Source organism: Salvelinus fontinalis, chromosome 27, assembly GCF_029448725.1.
Source record: "Salvelinus fontinalis isolate EN_2023a chromosome 27, ASM2944872v1, whole genome shotgun sequence".
Lineage (NCBI taxonomy): Eukaryota > Metazoa > Chordata > Actinopteri > Salmoniformes > Salmonidae > Salvelinus > Salvelinus fontinalis.
The window spans coordinates 16,817,298-16,834,806 of record NC_074691.1 but is presented as its reverse complement, the minus strand read 5'-3'; the positions used below and the strand labels follow the sequence as shown (position 1 = coordinate 16,834,806).

The window sequence follows — 17,509 nt, the reverse complement described above, 5'->3', positions numbered from 1 at the left end:
TCTGGCAGCTCCTGACTGGCGGGCGGCTCTCGCAGCTCCTGACAGGCGGGCGGCTCTGGTAGCTCCTGACTGGCGGGCGGCTCTGGCAGCTCGGGACAGACGGGCGGCTCTGACGGCTCGGGACAGACGGACGGCTCTGACGGCTCGGGACAGACGGACGGCTCAGATGGCGCTGGGCAGGCAGGCAGGTCAGATGGCGCTGGGCAGGTAGGCAGCTCTAATGGCTCTGGGCAGGCAGGCAGCTCAGATGGCTCTGGGCAGGCAGGCAGCTCAGATGGCTCTGGGCAGGCAGGCAGCGCAGACGGCGCTGGGCAGATGGCAGACTCAGACGGCGCTGGATAGACGGGTAGCGCAGGCGGCGCTGGGCAGACGGGAGACTCTAGACGGCTGAGGCGCACAGTAGGCCTGGTGTGTGGTACCGGAACTGGTGGTACCGGGCTAAGGACACGCACCTCAAGGCGAGTTCGTGGAGGAGGAACAGAGCTCTGGAGACACACTGGAAGCCTGGCGCGTGGTGTTGGCACTAGTGGTACTGGACTGGGAACACGCACCACTGGGCGAGTGCGAGGGGCTGCAACAGGAGATCTGGTGCGTTGAGCTGGCGCAGGACGTGCAAGGCTAGGGATGTGCACAGGAGGCCTGGTGCGTGGTACTGGCACAGTCTTCACCAGACGGCTAGCACGCACCTCAGGATGAGTATGGAGAGCTAACTCAGGTGACATCAAGTCCCCGACTCGCTCCGTCGGGCGGATATCGTGCCTCAAGCACCAACACAGCACCTCCCTCATAACTCTCTCCTCCAATTTCCCCATTAGCTCCTTCACAGTCTCTAGAGACAAACACACACAAACATCCCCCATGTCACATCCTGACCTAACTAAAATAATAAAGAAAACAAAGATAACTAAGGCCAGGGCGTGACTGCGGCCAAAGTAGGAATTGGCTTTGGGGATGACCAGTGAAATATACCTGCTGGAGCGCGTGCTATGGGTGGGTGATGCTATGGTGACCAGTGAGCTGAGATAAGACGGGGCTTAACCTAGCAAATACTTATAGATGACCTGGTTCCAGTGGGTTTGGTGACGAATATGAAGCGAGGCCCAGCCAACGAGAGCATATAGGTCGCAGTGGTGGGTAGTATATGGGGCTTTGGTGACAAAACGGATGGCACTGTGATAGACCGCATCCAATTTGCTGAGTAGAGTGTTGGAGGCTATTTTGCAAATGACATCGCCGAAGTCAAGGATTGGTAGGATAGTCAGTTTTACGAGGGTATGTTTGGCAGCATGAGTGAAGGATGCTTTGTTGCGAAATAGGCAGCCAATTCTAGATTTAATTTTGGATTGGAGATGCTTAATGTGAGTCTGGAAGGAGAGTTTACAGTCTAACCAGGCACCTAGGTATTTGTACTTGTCCACATATTCTAAGTCAGAACCGTCCAGAGTAGTGATGCTGGACGGGCAGGCAGGTGCGGGCAGCGATCGGTTGAAGAGCATGCATTTAGTTTTACTTGCATTTAGGAGCAGTTGGAGGCCACGGAAGGAGAGTTGTATGGCATTGAAGCTCATCTGGAGGTTAGTTAAGTATACAGAATGGTGTCGTCTGCGTAGAGGTGGATCAGAGAATCACCAGCAGCAAGAGCGACATCATTGATGTATACAGAGAAAAGAGTCAGACCGAGAATTGAAGCCTATGGCACACCCATAGAGACTGCCAGAGGTCTGGACAACAAGCCCTCCGATTTGACACACTGAACTCTGTCTGAGAAGTAGTTGGTGAACCAGACGAGGCAGTCATTTGAGAAACCAGTCTGCCGATAAGAATGCGGTGATTGACAGAGTCGAAAACCTTGGCCAGGTCGATGAATACGGCTGCACAGTATTGTCTTTTATCGATGGCGGATATAATATCGTTTAGGACCTTGAGCATGGCTGAGGTGCACCCATGACCAGCTCGGAAACCAGATTGAATAGCGGAGAAAGTACGGTGGGATTCGAAATGGTCGGTGATCTGTTTGTTCACTTGGCTTTCGAAGATTTTAGAAAGGCAGGGTAGGATAGATATAGGTCTGTAACAGTTTGGGTCTAGAGTGTCTCCCCCCTTGAAGAGGGGGATAACCGCGGCAGCTTTCCAATCTTTGGGGATCTCAGACGATACGAAAGAGTGGTTGAACAGGCTTGTAAAGGGGTTGCAACAATTGCGGCGGATAATTTCTAGCCCAGGTGATTTGTAGGGCTCCAGATTTTGCAGCTCTTTCAGAACATCAGCTATCTGGATTTGGATACTGTACATGCAGATTAAAAGCGGTGGCTACATTTCTGTGAAAAATGTCTCAGTTTAAGGCCAATTCCATATAGCCTCATCATAAGAGGACCATTACGCTTTCCCAAAAGTGTGGTTGGCTTCCAATGCCTCCAAAATGTGCCAGCGAACATAATGCCTGTGGCTCTTAGTGCCCAGCAGAGCACCTCACTAGTCAGACTGAGCTGTTCCACCCCCCACCCCCCCCAAACCCCCAGTGCAGCCATCTCCAGTCTCTGCTATCTGGAGGGTAATGCAGCTGGGTCCACTGGAAGAGCACTGCTACAGTAGAGGGGATCCCTCTGTCTCTCTGTGTTGAGACTGAACTCACCCTGGTAGCAGACACAGACATAGACAGCTCCCCCCTGTCCCCACTCTGCCCCCACCATTTCCCCTTCACCTTCTCTCTCTATCAACCTCCACATGGGTCCCTCTCTCTGTGCCTGTTCCTCTCTCTTATTCAGGTAGTGTGAGAGGTAGTGGAGCTGAGGTTACAGACAGCCCCCCCCCCCCCCCCCCCCGATGGGAGAGGTACAGATGTGTTAATGGAATGGGCAGAATGGTTGTGATTCTGGATTATTACCAGGTACATTAAGCTGACTGAAAACACATTCTCACGCACATTCTTAAATGAGAATGTGTGTGAGAATGTGTTTTCAGTCAGCTTACTGTAGCAATCTTGTTCCACATGAATTAAAAAAAAACCTGTCATCATTTATTTAAGTCTGTCTATAGTACAAATGACTTATAAACCATTATTGAATAGTTTGTTACCCATTAGCAAACTATTGGTAAATCATTATAAACCATGTGTTCATGTATCTATTAACATAAGTAAATACATGGACCTATGTTCATAAACCATGCATTACAACTACTACTACTACCTGTAGTCATGCACAACTTAATCATACTAATCATGAACAGTCAGATGTTTCATGTAAAGAGGGTGTCCCCCCTACTCATCCTCCATCTCTCCATTCTTCCTTTCATCTTCCCTTCCGTCTCTACGGGTCAACTACCCCTCGTGTGTCGTGTCCCTATTCGGTAGGTACTTCCACAGCCCCACAGACACTAAGGAGCTCCTCTACGACCCAGCCTCGGTCATGAACGGAGACACGCTCAAGTTCTGCCAAAAAGAGGCCTGGTGCAAGATGTCCTTCTTCGTCCTCTCCTTCTTCTACTATCTCTACTGGTGAGTGACGAATGCACTTCCCACTGTGTTTTTTGGTCCGGTGTTAAGATGCAGACAACGATCATCTTTCACCTCAAAGTGACTAACTACAGTATAGTTGTTACTCCTTTTCAGGGCTGTTTCATGCTTTTCAGACATGTATATGTATACATGCTGTATTGGCTGTTTAAAGATTAAAGATCCCATGTGTAGATTTCTACTGTGCCTAAACCAGCATCTGAATTCACAAGGACATTATGCCCTTTCAGTATGCCATGCAGCCAGCAGTGAACCTCTTAGATACCTGTTCTTTTTCACTGGGTCATTTGCTGTTGATGTTTACATAGCCATGCACTACACTACATAGTATATCCTCCAGTCACAATGGATTGGCCCTGCAGCCCTAAGGGCCGCGGGAAATTGTCTTTTCAGTTTAGCCAATTCAGGTTATGGGTGGGACATTTTCAATTCCTGAACTAAAACGTTTTAAACGATCACTTATATTGACTAAATCTAAATGGAATTGACCCTACAGCCCCAGGTAGTAGTAACATCTCACCAGAGAAACAGTGAATTTGTAATTGACCAGTCGGAAGTGGTGAATGTGGTCATTTGACTCTCTTCCCCTCGGCTGTAGCGTGTACTGGACCTGACCTGCCATTTGGTGCTCCGCTGGCCTTCACCTAGTGAGTCTCTCTTCAGTGGGTTTGTCACCTTGTGATTCTGACCCCCTCACTGACCCACTGACCCCTGCACACACTCTTTCTCCCCCCTCAGCGATACTGTAGCACTGATGCACAACCTTGCCTGGAGAATGGGCCTCCTGAGGGAGATCATCTTTAACCCCTAACCTCTGACCTACATTACTCCCACCCCCCTGACCTACTGGTGTTTGTCACAGGGGAGGCGGTCACTCTAGTGGAGTCCAGTATGGAATATAACATAGCAAGATAATAAAATGGAGTCCTCAGGTTAACATTGATGAGATGTGTGATTTTTGCTAATGTTTAATCACTGCTAGGGATGTTATGTTACGTTACTGTATATGAATGCTTCCCTCTTTGTCTACTACTGTAATACTGCTCCAAAGCCTACCCACTCTCACTCACATCTCCACTTGTCTTTGGCATGATCTCTAAACCTTTCCTTACATACATACATACACACTTACAAACAAATGCAGAGGCACACACACACACACACACACACACACACACACACACACACACACACACACACACACACACACACACACACACACACACACACACACACACACACACACACACACACACACACACACACACACACACACACACATACTGTACACACACTCACTGCCTGAAACTATCGAGCATCAGCTGCATAATGCTCTCCCACTCACAGATTGATGGGAAATCAAAGATTGACTCTGGAGGCATAACCCTCTCAATTACAATGGCCAGGTTTGCCTCGGCTCATTAGCCCAACATCCGTTGAAATATATTGGAACAAGAAATGACTATGTGGCTTTGATAAGGAAGCCGAGCTCAATATACAAGTGTATTAGCTCAGTGAGGAATATGCTGTATTCGCCTGTGGAAGCCAAACCACTGGGTGAATTAAACAACCTCAATGACATTCAGATAGATGACAAGCTGACAGCAAGGACATATGTAGCATGTCTGCCCCCTCTACCATGATGAACAGTCTGGAGATGAAATGGGATCTAATTCACATCTCATACTGTAATATAATATCTAAGGCAATGGTATATTAGTGCAGTTATAGTAACTCTTGACAACATTCCAAGTACAGGGCTTGTTACACTGAAGGTGTTTAACAGCAAGTGGGAGATCCAATAGCTAGAGAGTGTCTGTTCCACACATCTCCTCAGCTGTTGTTCAGCTTGCTGTCTCACTGTTTGGACACTAGGTTTGGTCTTCATCAAATGACCAGGGGACTAAACCAGTCTACACCTAACAGCTGAGTAATAATGGAGGTGTTTGTACAGTAGATTAGGAACAGTGATCCTGTGATGAGCTACAATAAGTAGATGCCGTGGTGAGGAGAAGTAGCTTTGGGCTAAGGCTACTAATTAATCTAGCTACATCTCTGAGGGGTGATTGGCTGTTAGAGACATCATCTGCCTAATCTGCCTCTGGTTCTCCTAACACTGGGTGTAAGACACCTCCAGGCCACCATACTTATTGTGCCTCCATTACATTAGGAGACAAGGATATTGATAACCCAGACTGGCAAGAGAGCTCAGGCTTCACCGCAGCAGGGATTAGTGTCCGCACATGCCAGAAGAGAGCAGGATTCATGCAACTGTCTCCATTTTGGAGTAGCTAGGTGATCATGCTTAGTTTAAGCACTAAATGTGCTGTTGTAGTAGAGTTAGCTAGGAGGCTATCTTATTTTCGAAGATGTTTTTTCGTTTACCTGATGCTAAGAACAAATGTTAAGTGTTGGCATCTTGGAAACCTACGCTTGTCTGACCAGTTCACAACATGTTGTTATGCTAACATGAATCATGGTTTGTAAAGAACAAAACTGTCCTCATTTGAATAAACCATCAAATTGTATATTTCATTAGCAGTGTTGTGTGTGCTAGGACATACAGTAGCCCTCTCTCTTATTTCGAGCCCAGTTCTTCAAATAAATATTTCATATTTAAGTTTGATTTATCGATAAGATTACTCAAGCAGAACTTTACCACAGCCTGACATATATTTCTTGCTTATTTAGTTGCTTGTGTTTTAAATAGGAAAAATGTTTATCCTTTCTAGTTGAAAAGCCCATATGCACAACATTAAAGGGCTATTTTAATTGCAACTTCAAATAAACAAACACAAACAAAGTCTCAGTGAATCTGGCAGCCACCCAGGCACCCAGCCAGAACACATCAACCACTACTAAACCAAGCATGGATTTATCAGACATTTATTAAACACTTTAACACAATGCTTGAATGCTCCTTTCTTGAATGCGTATTAATTCCAGTGGACCAGTTTATAATCAAATAGTTTTTGTCAATGTTGTTTGTAACTGTTGTTGGTTATACTGTTTGGTCCAATCATGTAGTCTCAGTCATTGATTTGGATTCTTGTGTTTTTTCCCTCTCTTGTCTTCCAGTATGGTCTACTCCTTGGTAACCTCATAACAGCAGAACTCTCTGTATTTGAGCCACCCTCCGGATATCAGAGACTGATTTCTGGAATATGAGTTAGCTAACGCAAACAACAACTTTGGAGCAAAAAAGAGCACTTTGTGTCACAGCTTTTCTGTTTCATGAGAAGAAGGACCGTTGTTGAGTCTGGGCTGTGCTGGTCTGGAGGAAAAGGACGGGTTTCAGCACCAGTCCCCATCGTCTCCTCATGTAACCAGACCTTACTGTTTACAGTACTCTGTAGGTCAACAGCCCATGATGAGTCACAGCGACCACCATATCTACTTTTGTCTGTCACTGCCTGGCCAATGTTTGTACTCACAGCCTGTCCTGGAGAAGTACAGTAGCATCACCACTACCATAGTAGGACACAGTAGTGTTTTAATTCTTTTTTAGGGGGTGGATCAGCTTTAATATTGCAGATAGATTGTGGCTTCAATCAATGTAATTGTCTGCGTCATTTCCAATCCCTCATATATTTAGGGGGGTTAATATGTATTTTTGGGGGGGTTAATATTTATACAGTTCCAGTCAAAAGTTGGGACACACCTACTCATTCAAGGGTTTTTCTTTATTTTTACAATGTTCCACATTGTACAATAATAGTGAAGACATCAAAACTATGAAATAACACATATGGAATCATGTACTAACCAAAAAAGTGTTCATCAAAGTAGCTACCCTTTGCCTTGATGACAGATTTGCACACTCTTGATATTTTCTCAACCAGCTTTATGAGGTAGTCACCTGAAATGCATTTAAATTAACAGTTGTGCCTTGTTAAAAATAATTTGTGGAATTTCTTTCCTTCTTAATGCATTTGAGACAATCAATTGTGTTGTGACAAGGTAGGGGTGGTATACAGAAGATAGCCCTATTTGGTAAAAGACCAAGTCCATATTATAGCAAGAACAGCTAAAATAAGCAAAGTGAAACGACAGTCCATCATTACTAAGGTCAGTCAATATGGAACATTTCAAGAACTTTGAAAGTTTCTTCAAGTGCAGTCGCAAAAACCATCAAGAGCTATGATGAAACTGGTTCTCATGAAGACCACAACAGGAAAGTTAGACCCAGAGTTACCTCTGCTGCAGAGGATAAGTTCATTAGAGTTACCAGCCTCAGATTGCAGCCCAAATAAATACTTCACAGAGTTCAAGTAACAGACACATCTCAACATCAACTGTTCAGAGGAGACTGCGTGAATTAGGCCTTCATGGTTGAATTGCTGCAAAGAAACCACTACTAAAGGACACCAATAAGAAAAGAGACTTACTTGGGCCAAGAAACATGAGCAATGGACATTAAACCGGTGGAAATCTGTCCTTTGGTCTGATGAGACCAAATCTGAGATTTTTGGTTCCAACCGCCGTGTCTTTGAGAGACGAAAAGTAGGTGAACGGATGATCTCTGCGTGTGTGGTTCCCACCGTGAAGCATGGTGGAGGAGGTGTGATGGTGTATGGGTGCTTTGCTGGTGACACCTAGTATCAGGTAAACAAATAAACATGAGTTGTTTAGAATTCAAGGCACACTTAACCAGCATGGCTACAATAGCATTCTGCAGCGATACACCACCCCATCTGGTTTGCTCTTAGTGGGACTATTATTTGCTTTTCAACAGGACAATGACCCAACACACCTTCAGGCTGTGTAAGGGCTATTTGACCAAGAAGAAGAGTGATGGAGTGCTGCATCAGATGACCTGGGTTCCACAATCACCCAACCTCAACCCAATTGAGATGGTTTCGGATTATTTGGACCACAGAGTGAAGAAAAAGCAGCCAACAGGTGCTCAGCATATGTGGGAACTTCTTCAAGAAAGCATTCCAGGTGAAGCTGGTTGAGAGAATGCCAAGAGTGTGCAAAGCTGTCATCAAGGCAAAGGGTGGCAACTTTGAAGAATCTAAAATAGAAAATATATTTTGATTTGTTTAAAACTTTTATGGTTACTACATGATTCCATGTGTGTTATTTCATAGTTTTAATGTCTTCATTATTATTCTACAATGTAGGAAATAGTAAAAATATTCATTAGATAGTACCGGCAAAACACCAGTCTTAACGTCAACAGTGAGGAGGCGACTCCGAGATGCTGGCCTTCTAGGCAGAGTTGCAAAGAAAAAGCCATATCTCTGTCCAGTGTCTGTGTTCCTTTGCCCATTGTAATCTTTTATTTTTATTGGCCAGTCTGAGATATGGCTTTGTCTTTGCAGCAACACTGTTGATGTTGAGACTGATGTTTTGCGGGTACTATTTAACGAAGCTGCGAGTTGAGGACTTGTGAGGTGTCTGTTTCTCAAACTAGACACTCTAATGTACTAGTCCTCTTGCTCAGTTGTGCACCGGGGCCTCCCACTCCTCTTTCTATTCTGGTTAGAGCCAGTTTGCACAGGTCTGTAAAGGGAGTAGTACACAGCATTGTACAAGATCTTCAGTTTCTTGGCAATTTCTCGCATGGAATAGCCTTAATTTCTCAGAACAAGAATAGACTGACGAGTTTCAGAAGAAAGTTCTTTGTTTCTGGCCATTTTGAGCCTGTAATCGAACCCACAAATGCTGATGCTCCAGATACTCAACTAGTCTAAAGAAGGCCAGTTTTATTGCTTCTTTAATCAGGATAACAGTTTTCAGCTGTGCTAACATAATTGCAAAAGTGTTTTCTAATGATCAATTACCCTTTTAAAATGATAAACTTGGATTAGCTAACACAATGTGCCATTGGAACACAGGAGTGATGGTTGCTGATAATGGGCCTCTGTACACCTATGTAGATATTCCATAAAAAATAAACAATGTCTACACTGTATTTCTGATCAATTTGATGTTATTTTAATGTTCAAAAAATTTGCTTTTCTTTCAAAAACAAAGACATTTCTAAGTGACCCCAAACTTTTGAACGGTAATGCATATATTGTTTTATTTATGTTCCTTTATTATTTCCCCGTAACCCTACTACCCCTCCCCTAATTGGAGTAAACTAATGGACAACAACACTTCTATTTCCAGCTTATACATACTATATACATTTTACAGAAACAGTATATTTTACAAGAGTTATATTTTGTTTGTTTTAAGTCCCATCCTTCAGCAACCTCAACCCCTCCCATCTATCTCTGAAGACCATCCAGTTTTGATTTCTATTTGCCATAGATTTTCAACTGTGCTGTGATGTTTCACAATTGTCCTGAACCTATACAATCTTTTACAGACACTGTATATTTTATATTATTTTGCACAGTTTGCCTCCGACACAGCACAGTTGTACACAGCACAGTCGTGGTTGTCAGTGGGACAAACAGGTCTTCTTCTTCACCCATCTGCCCTTAGAGTCTCACTGACAGTAGCTATTTCTTTACTGGTGGGAAGGGGAGATGACACATCCTGTACAGAGACAAGGTGAACATTCTGTACAGGGACAGGGAAACCAGGTCAGCCAATGTTGCATTTTTGCCTGCCGCATTACACTACATGGCCTGTGTGTTGATATACAACATTACATTACTATGTGAATGGCTTTTGTGATGTGTGTGTGTGTATTTTGTGTATTCTTAAAAAAAGCAATTCAGAATGAAATATGGTTGACAACGCATTATATACAAATGGAATATTGTGGGATTCTCTGTAGTTATAGTGAAGCTATTTGGTGGAGGGATTAAATCTTTTGGGGGGAGAACTAGAAAAGCAATTCTTTGTATTTTATTTTTTGTACAATATTTAGAATGTTTCGTTATGTTTAAATACTCTGTGGTCTACCCAAATGGGTCAAGGTCTTCCGGTATATAAAGATTTAATAAACCCTATTTTAAATGGGGAAAAAATATGACTCTTTTTGCCACTATTTCCATAATGGACCAAATGTTGGACGTATTTACTTCATTTATTCATGGTAATTTAAATGTAATTGTTAACTGCTTCCCTTCATACTTTATCCAAAAAACATTTCATCATAAATATAAGTGAATTGCATATCTGCCTCCACTGCAAGATGTCTAGTATATAGGTTCTAACTGTGGTTCCACTGCCATTACCAGAAGCTACCAGATGCTGGCAATAACTAAACACTGTCTGAAAACAACTATGGACTTCAGAGCTTTTGGCAATGCTTTTTCATGGTATTGTCTGTCAGATAATTCATGATACCCACGCTGTCAGTTAGCTGCATCGTTCGTATGTATCTTTGCTCAGAAGTATTTCATCAACCTTTACGCAAGGTTTAGAAAGGAATGCCCATCTTGTTATATTATGTAAGAGCACAGTCTTAACTCTGTATGCGTCCATCGAGGATTCATTTAGATAATTGTTTATGAAATAAAGTATGACTATTTTAAAATGTATGTCTCTTTTTTTTCTCTCTTTTCCTGAAATGATTTTCCTGTCATGATGTAGGTTTTGAAATGGCTGGAGGACTATAACTGTCAAGGGGAGGAAATGATGTCGTCATCTAAAGGACTGAAGAAATAATCTATTTCCCCAAAGATCTACACTGACTGTATAAAACATCAGGAACAACTGCTCTTTCCATGACAGACTGACATGGTCAATCCATATGAAAGCTATGATCCCTTTTGATGTCACTTGTTAAATCCACTTCAATCAGTGTAGAAGGTGAGGAGACAGGTTAAGGAAGGATTTATGAGTCTTGAGGCAATTGAGACATGGATTCTGTATCTGTGCCATTCAGAGGGTGAATGGGCAAGACAAAATATTTCAGTGCCTCTGAACGAGGTATGGTAGAAGGTGCCAGGCGCACCGGTTTGATTGTGTAAAAAAACTGCAACGCTGCTGGGTTTTTCACGCTCAACCGTTTCCCGTGTGTATCAAGAATGGTCCACCACCCAAAAGACATCCATCCAACTTGACACAACTGTGGGAAGCATCTGAGTCAACATGGGTCAGTATCCCTGTGGAACGCTTTCAACAACTTGTAGAGTGGTGCAACTCAATATTAGGAAGGTGTTCCTAATGTTTTGTGCACTCAGTGTATATCTATCTATTACAGTCAACTATGTTCGCTATAACCTATTTACTGTAAGCACACATTCATTTGTTGTTTGCTAATCTCAACACCCAGAACCACATCTGTCATGAGAGACTAGTTGTATCCTGGTAACCATATCTGATGTGGATATGAGGGCATTACTGCACAGTAACACTGTCAGATTCTATTGTGTTCTTACTTCACTTTGCCCTACTACCACATCTCCTGTCTCCTGCTGTATCCTGCCCACCTGTCTGGCATCTGTATCACTTCCTTAACGTGGTTACAGAGATGTAGAATCCTTCTGTCTTCTCTCTGATGATTTGTGTGAAGAGCAAGAGAAGCTGTGATTCCTGCTGATGTCATTGGTCCTCCTTTCCTGTGTGATTATACAACTCTGCATGCATGTGTGTGTGCTTGCTGGCTTGCAAACATGCTTTCATGTGTATAGTGGGTTTGCGTGCATATGTGCTTTCATCAATCAAATTTATTTATCAAGCCCTTTTTACATCAGCTGATATCTCAAAACACTGTACAGAAACCCAGCCTAAAACCCCAAACAGCAAGCAATGCAGGTGTAGAAGCACGGTGGCTAGGAAAAACTCCCTAGAAAGGCAGGAACCTAGGAAGACACCTAGAGAGGAACCAGGCTCTGAGGGGTGGCCAGTCCTCTTCTGGCTGTGCCGGGTGGATATTATAACAGTACATGGCCAAGATGTTCAAACGTTCATAGATGACCAGCAGGGTCAAATAATAATAATCACAGTGGTTGTAGAGGGTTCAACAGGTCAGCACCTCAGGAGTAAATGTCAGTTGGCTTTTCATAGCCGATCATTCAGTTAGAGACAACAGGTGCGGTAGAGAGAGAGTTGAAAACATCAGGTCCGGGACAAGGTAGCACGTCCGGTGAACAGGTCAGGGTTCCAGTTGAAACTGGAGCATCAGCACGATCACATAGACTGGGGACAGCAATGAGTCATCAGGCCAGGTAGTCCTGAGGCATGGTCCTAGGGCTCAGGTCTTCTGAGAGAAGAGAGAAAAGAGCGAAAGAGAGAGAGAGAGAAAGTTAGAGGGGGCATACTTAAATTTACACAGGACACCAGATGAGACAGGATAAATACTCCAGATATAACAGACTGACCCTAGCCCACCGACACAAACTATTGCAGCATAAATACTGGAGGCTGAGACAGGAGGGTTGGGAGACACTGTGGCCCCATCCGGCTATACCGCCGGACAGGGCCAACCAGGCAGGATATAACCCCACCCACTTTGCCAAAGCAAAGCCCCCACACCACTAGAGGGATATCTTTAAACCACCAACTTACTACCCTGAGACAAGGCCGAGTATAGCCCACGAAGATCTCCCCCACGGCACGAACCCGAGCGGGGCACCAACCCGGACAGGAAGATCACGTCAGTGACTCAACCCACTCAACCCACTCAAGTGACGCACCCCTCCTAGGGACGGCATGGCAGAGCACCAGTAAACCAGTGACTCAGCCCCCGTAATAGGGTTAGAGCCAGAGAATCCCAGTGGAGAGAGGGGAACCGGCCAGGCAGAGGCAGCAAGGGCGGTTTGTCACTCCAGTGCCTTTCCATTCACCTTCACACCTCTGGGCCAGACTACACTCAATTATAGGACATACTGAAGAGATGAGTCTTCAATAAAGACTTAAAGGTCGAGACCGAGTCTATGTCTCTCACATGGGTAGGCAGACCATTCCATAAAAATGGAGCTCTATAGGAGAAAGCCCTGCCTCCAGCTATTTGCTTAGAAATTCTAGGGACAGTAAGGAGGCCTGTGTCTTGTGACCGTAGCGTACGTGTAGGTCCAAATCGGAAAGATAGGTAGGAGCAAGCCCATGTAATGCTTTGTAGGTTAGCAGTAAAACCTTGAAATCAGCCCTAGCTTTAACAGGAAGCCAGTGTAGAGGCTAGCACAGGAGTAATATGATCAAATGTTTTGGATCTAGTCAAGATTCTAGCAGCCGTGTTAAGTAGTAACTGAAGTTTATTTCAGTGCTTTATCCAAGTAGCCGGAAAGTAGAGCATTGCAGTAGTCTAATCTAGAAGTGACAAAAGCATGGATACATTTTTCTGCATCATTTTTGTACAGAAAGTTTCTGATTTTTGCAATGTTACTTAGATGGAAAAAAGCTGTCCTTGAAACAGTCTTGATATGTTCGTCAAAAGAGAGATCAGGGTCCAGAGTAACGTAGAGGTCCTTCACAGTTTATTTGATGCAACTGTACAACCATCAAGATTAATTGTCAGAAGATCTCTTTGTTTCTACGGACCTAGAAAATACCCCCTCCTCACTTAAAGCCGTGAAATGACATTCAGCTCCTGTCAAACGGCTCTGGCACTCAAACTGAAATTCTCATGCATGCTTTTATGTGTGTGTTTGAGTGCTTTGCCCATGTCAGTATGTCAGAGCTGTGTCCAATGTTGCGGGCGGTGACAGATCGGTGACAGCCTGTCTTCCCATGGGGCACTGATCACTGCCACATGCCTCTTAATTAAACTGCGCTCAGACTGACGTTCCCCTCGCCGTTCCTCTCTTCTACCTCGCCTCCTTCTCTGCTCCGCTTGCCAGCATCTGACGCTCCTCACTTAAAGCCGTGAAATGACATTCAGCTCATGTCAAACGGCTCTGGCACTCAAACTGAAATTCTCTTAACCTGCTTCCGCCACCCCACTCAGAAGACACCTCTTACCCGCTGAAAGAGATGCTTGTGTCTTGTACAGTAGATCAGCTATGTGTGTTAAGAGGCTCTGTACAGGACATCTAATTTTGATATATTCATTTTAGAGTGATCAGGTGACTGAGGTGTTATGATGTCATGTCTCACCTCCTCCCGCAGCAGTGACAGATTCCAGATCACAGCTTTTCTCTAAATCCTCATCACGTCTGGATTTCAGTTTCTACCAACACAGCCAGACTGACCTGAAAATACCCCCTAAAGTCTAAAGCCAACCAAATGCTATCTTCCTGGTGAAGTGAATTGTACACTTTCCTGCTTCCATTGCGTTTCCCTCAATGTGTGTTACTGTCCTCTCCTGTAATATCCTTGGATGGGAGACTGTTGCTGAGCATTATGGGGCTTGACGTGTGTGGTTGTGCCCCCCGCTGCAGCAGACGGACAACCTGTCCTGGCTGTTTTAGATGCCCATCCTGTCAGCTCGCATTACCCAGCAGCCCCTGGGAGAGAGAATTTCACCTGCCTGTTCCTTCCACTCCCTCCAACCCTGGATCTGAACACATGTGACACACTGTACAGTATCTCCCCCGGTCCAGATCAGACACCGTCTCGTACTGTCCACTCCACTGGCTTTGGTTTACATGTGATCCGTTTACTGATCCACAGTAAACGCTAGTCCAAAACAACGTAGTAACACTGTCATTTTCAGAAGGAGTTTAAATAGCGGAATAGTTGAAATGCTAACATAACTCCTGGCCTCAGAGCTGTAGATCAAAACTGAAATCAGACTAAAAGGCATATAAATCATCAGGAATCAGACATATTGTTTGCTATCTGGGTAACCCTGACATCTTCAAGAGTTTCAGCAGTCATCTTGTCAGAAGTTATACAGTAATAACCATTGTTGGTTTTAAGGAAGGCTGTAAAATAAATCACATAGAAAACCTGTCAGACAAGAGTCATCCCATAATGACAAGTAATTGTCTCGTTGCCTCTTTAAATGAACATCATCACACCAAAGACTACATTAATATGCAGCTAAGACACTTCGTGATGCTTTTAATTAACCTCTGAATGTTCTGAGACTTAGCATTCTAGTAACATCTCATTTCCTTCCAGTAAAAGAGCCTACAGAGTCCTGATGCAGAGACATAAAAGATGGATTAATTAGGAAATAATATGAACCGGTTGGGAGGCTTATCATTAATCACTTTACAACACTTTCTGGCTTAGTGTTCAGGATTAGCTAAATGAGCAAAATGTTTTTCTCTCCTATACTCTCAGCTATACAGTAGTTTCTTCCAGCAGTAATGATGAAGTCATCTGAGCTGTAGCCAGACTGGGTAAAGTTAAAGTGCAGTCTCTCTCTCCATTAATGAGCAGAATGAGTCTGTCTGTGACACCATCCAGGTCTGTCTCTAAGTGGTTTCCTCAAACACACAGTGATGTGCAGCCTATCAGTCAGTGGTGAAGCGGACACTCAAATATACTACTCTAAGGTGCCTGTCCAATGGCACAAGGCTCTCACTGTCTGCCTATTAGATGTGGGATAGACACAGAGGTCTTTCATATATACTGAACCACATTGGTGCGTCCATGTGGGTAAAGCATTTCATGCAGCCAAAAGGAGGCACCTCTATAAGAATATAGGGGGGTTATTTACACACATTATTGTTGTCATGACCTAGACCAGAGTATAAGTTAGTCATAGCTGAAGCCCCACCAGACAGATCTGGAACCAGGCTAGGAAGAGCCAGTGAGCTTGGTTTCCTTTCACTGCAGATCAGCTGGTTTGAAATAGATCCTTTCCACAGAGCAAAAAAAAAAATAATATTATTATTATTATTTTACTTTTATTTAACAAGGCAAGTCAGTTAAGAACAAATTCTTATTTACAATGACGGCCTACTAAAAGGCAAAAGGCTTCCTGCGGGGATGGGGGCTGGGATTAAAAATAAAAATCACTTAAATAAAAATATAGGACAAAACACACATCACAACAAGCGAGATAACACAACACTACATAAAGAGAGACCTACGACAACAGCATAGCAAGGCAGCAACACATGACAACACAGCATGGTCACAATACAACATGGCAGCAGCACAACATGGTAGAAGCACAACATGGTAGAAGCACAACATGGTAGAAGCACAACATGGTAGCAGCACAACATGGTAGAAGCACAACATGGTAGCAGCACAACATGGTAGCAGCACAACATGGCAGCAGCACAACATGGTAGCAGCACAACATGGCAGCAGCACAACATGGTAGCAGCACAACATGGTAGAAGCACAACATGGTAGCAGCACAACATGGTAGCAGCACAACATGGCAGCAGCACAACATGGTAGCAGCACAACATGGTAGAAGCACAACATGGTAGAAGCACAACATGGTAGAAGCACAACATGGTAGCAGCACAACATGGTAGCAGCACAACATGGTAGAAGCACAACATGGTAGAAGCACAACATGGTAGAAGCACAACATGGTAGAAGCACAACATGTTAGAAGCACAACATGGCAGCAGCACAACATGGTAGCAGCACAAAACAGTGTACAAACATTATTGGGCACAAACAACAGCACAAAGGGCAAGAAGGTAGAGACAACAATACAACACGCAAAGCAGCCACAACTGTCAGTAAGAGTGTCCATGATTGAGTATTTGTTGGCATCAGATTAAAACAACAGCCTATGAATCTACTGTGTGCACCAAGAATGTCTCAATTTACTTCCCATCACCTACAGAGAGCAAACTGCTATCTAGAACATTCCACTGCCTCTCTCATTGTGCTCAGTGTACCACTGCAGAGTTATGGGCTGCTACACTAACCTGACGGGAATAGATGTCTACGGTGTGAAGCAATTCCTTCAACCTCAGAGCAGCACAACAGGCAAACAATGAAGCTGGCCTCGTGGCCCACTTTACTGAGCATATTTTATCATCATGATTCTATTGTGATATGATTTATTTTTATTTCCTTCAGTGGACTCTGAATTGAATTTGTATCAATGTAGACATGTGCCCCCATGTACACAATGCCTGTTGTGATGTAACGTACTTTTCCATTGTGACCTGAATCAGTAAAAATGTCTGTGATGTAATGTGCTGTCTTGTCGATGTACATTTTGAGTTGACATGGATATGGTCTATACTTTATAGAACATTGCTGTATGTTCCGAGGCAC

General features: G+C 44.0%; 1 protein-coding gene across 3 annotated transcripts in view; it reads left to right on the top strand.

Moving 5' to 3' along the window:
- The window catches only part of LOC129825173 (protein cornichon homolog 3-like), a 50,764-nt gene extending 39,806 nt beyond the window's left edge, over positions 1-10,958 (top strand). For 2 of the 3 annotated variants that reach the window (XM_055885054.1, XM_055885051.1), the window contains 2 exons: positions 3,350-3,496; positions 6,593-10,958. In XM_055885054.1, the coding sequence (XP_055741029.1) occupies positions 3,350-3,496; positions 6,593-6,620 (175 nt within the window). In that variant the 3' untranslated portion in view covers positions 6,621-10,958. The remainder of the gene's footprint in view (positions 1-3,349; positions 3,497-6,592) is intronic. The other variant, XM_055885053.1, reaches the window with a different exon arrangement.
- The last annotated feature ends 6,551 nt before the right edge of the window (positions 10,959-17,509 follow it).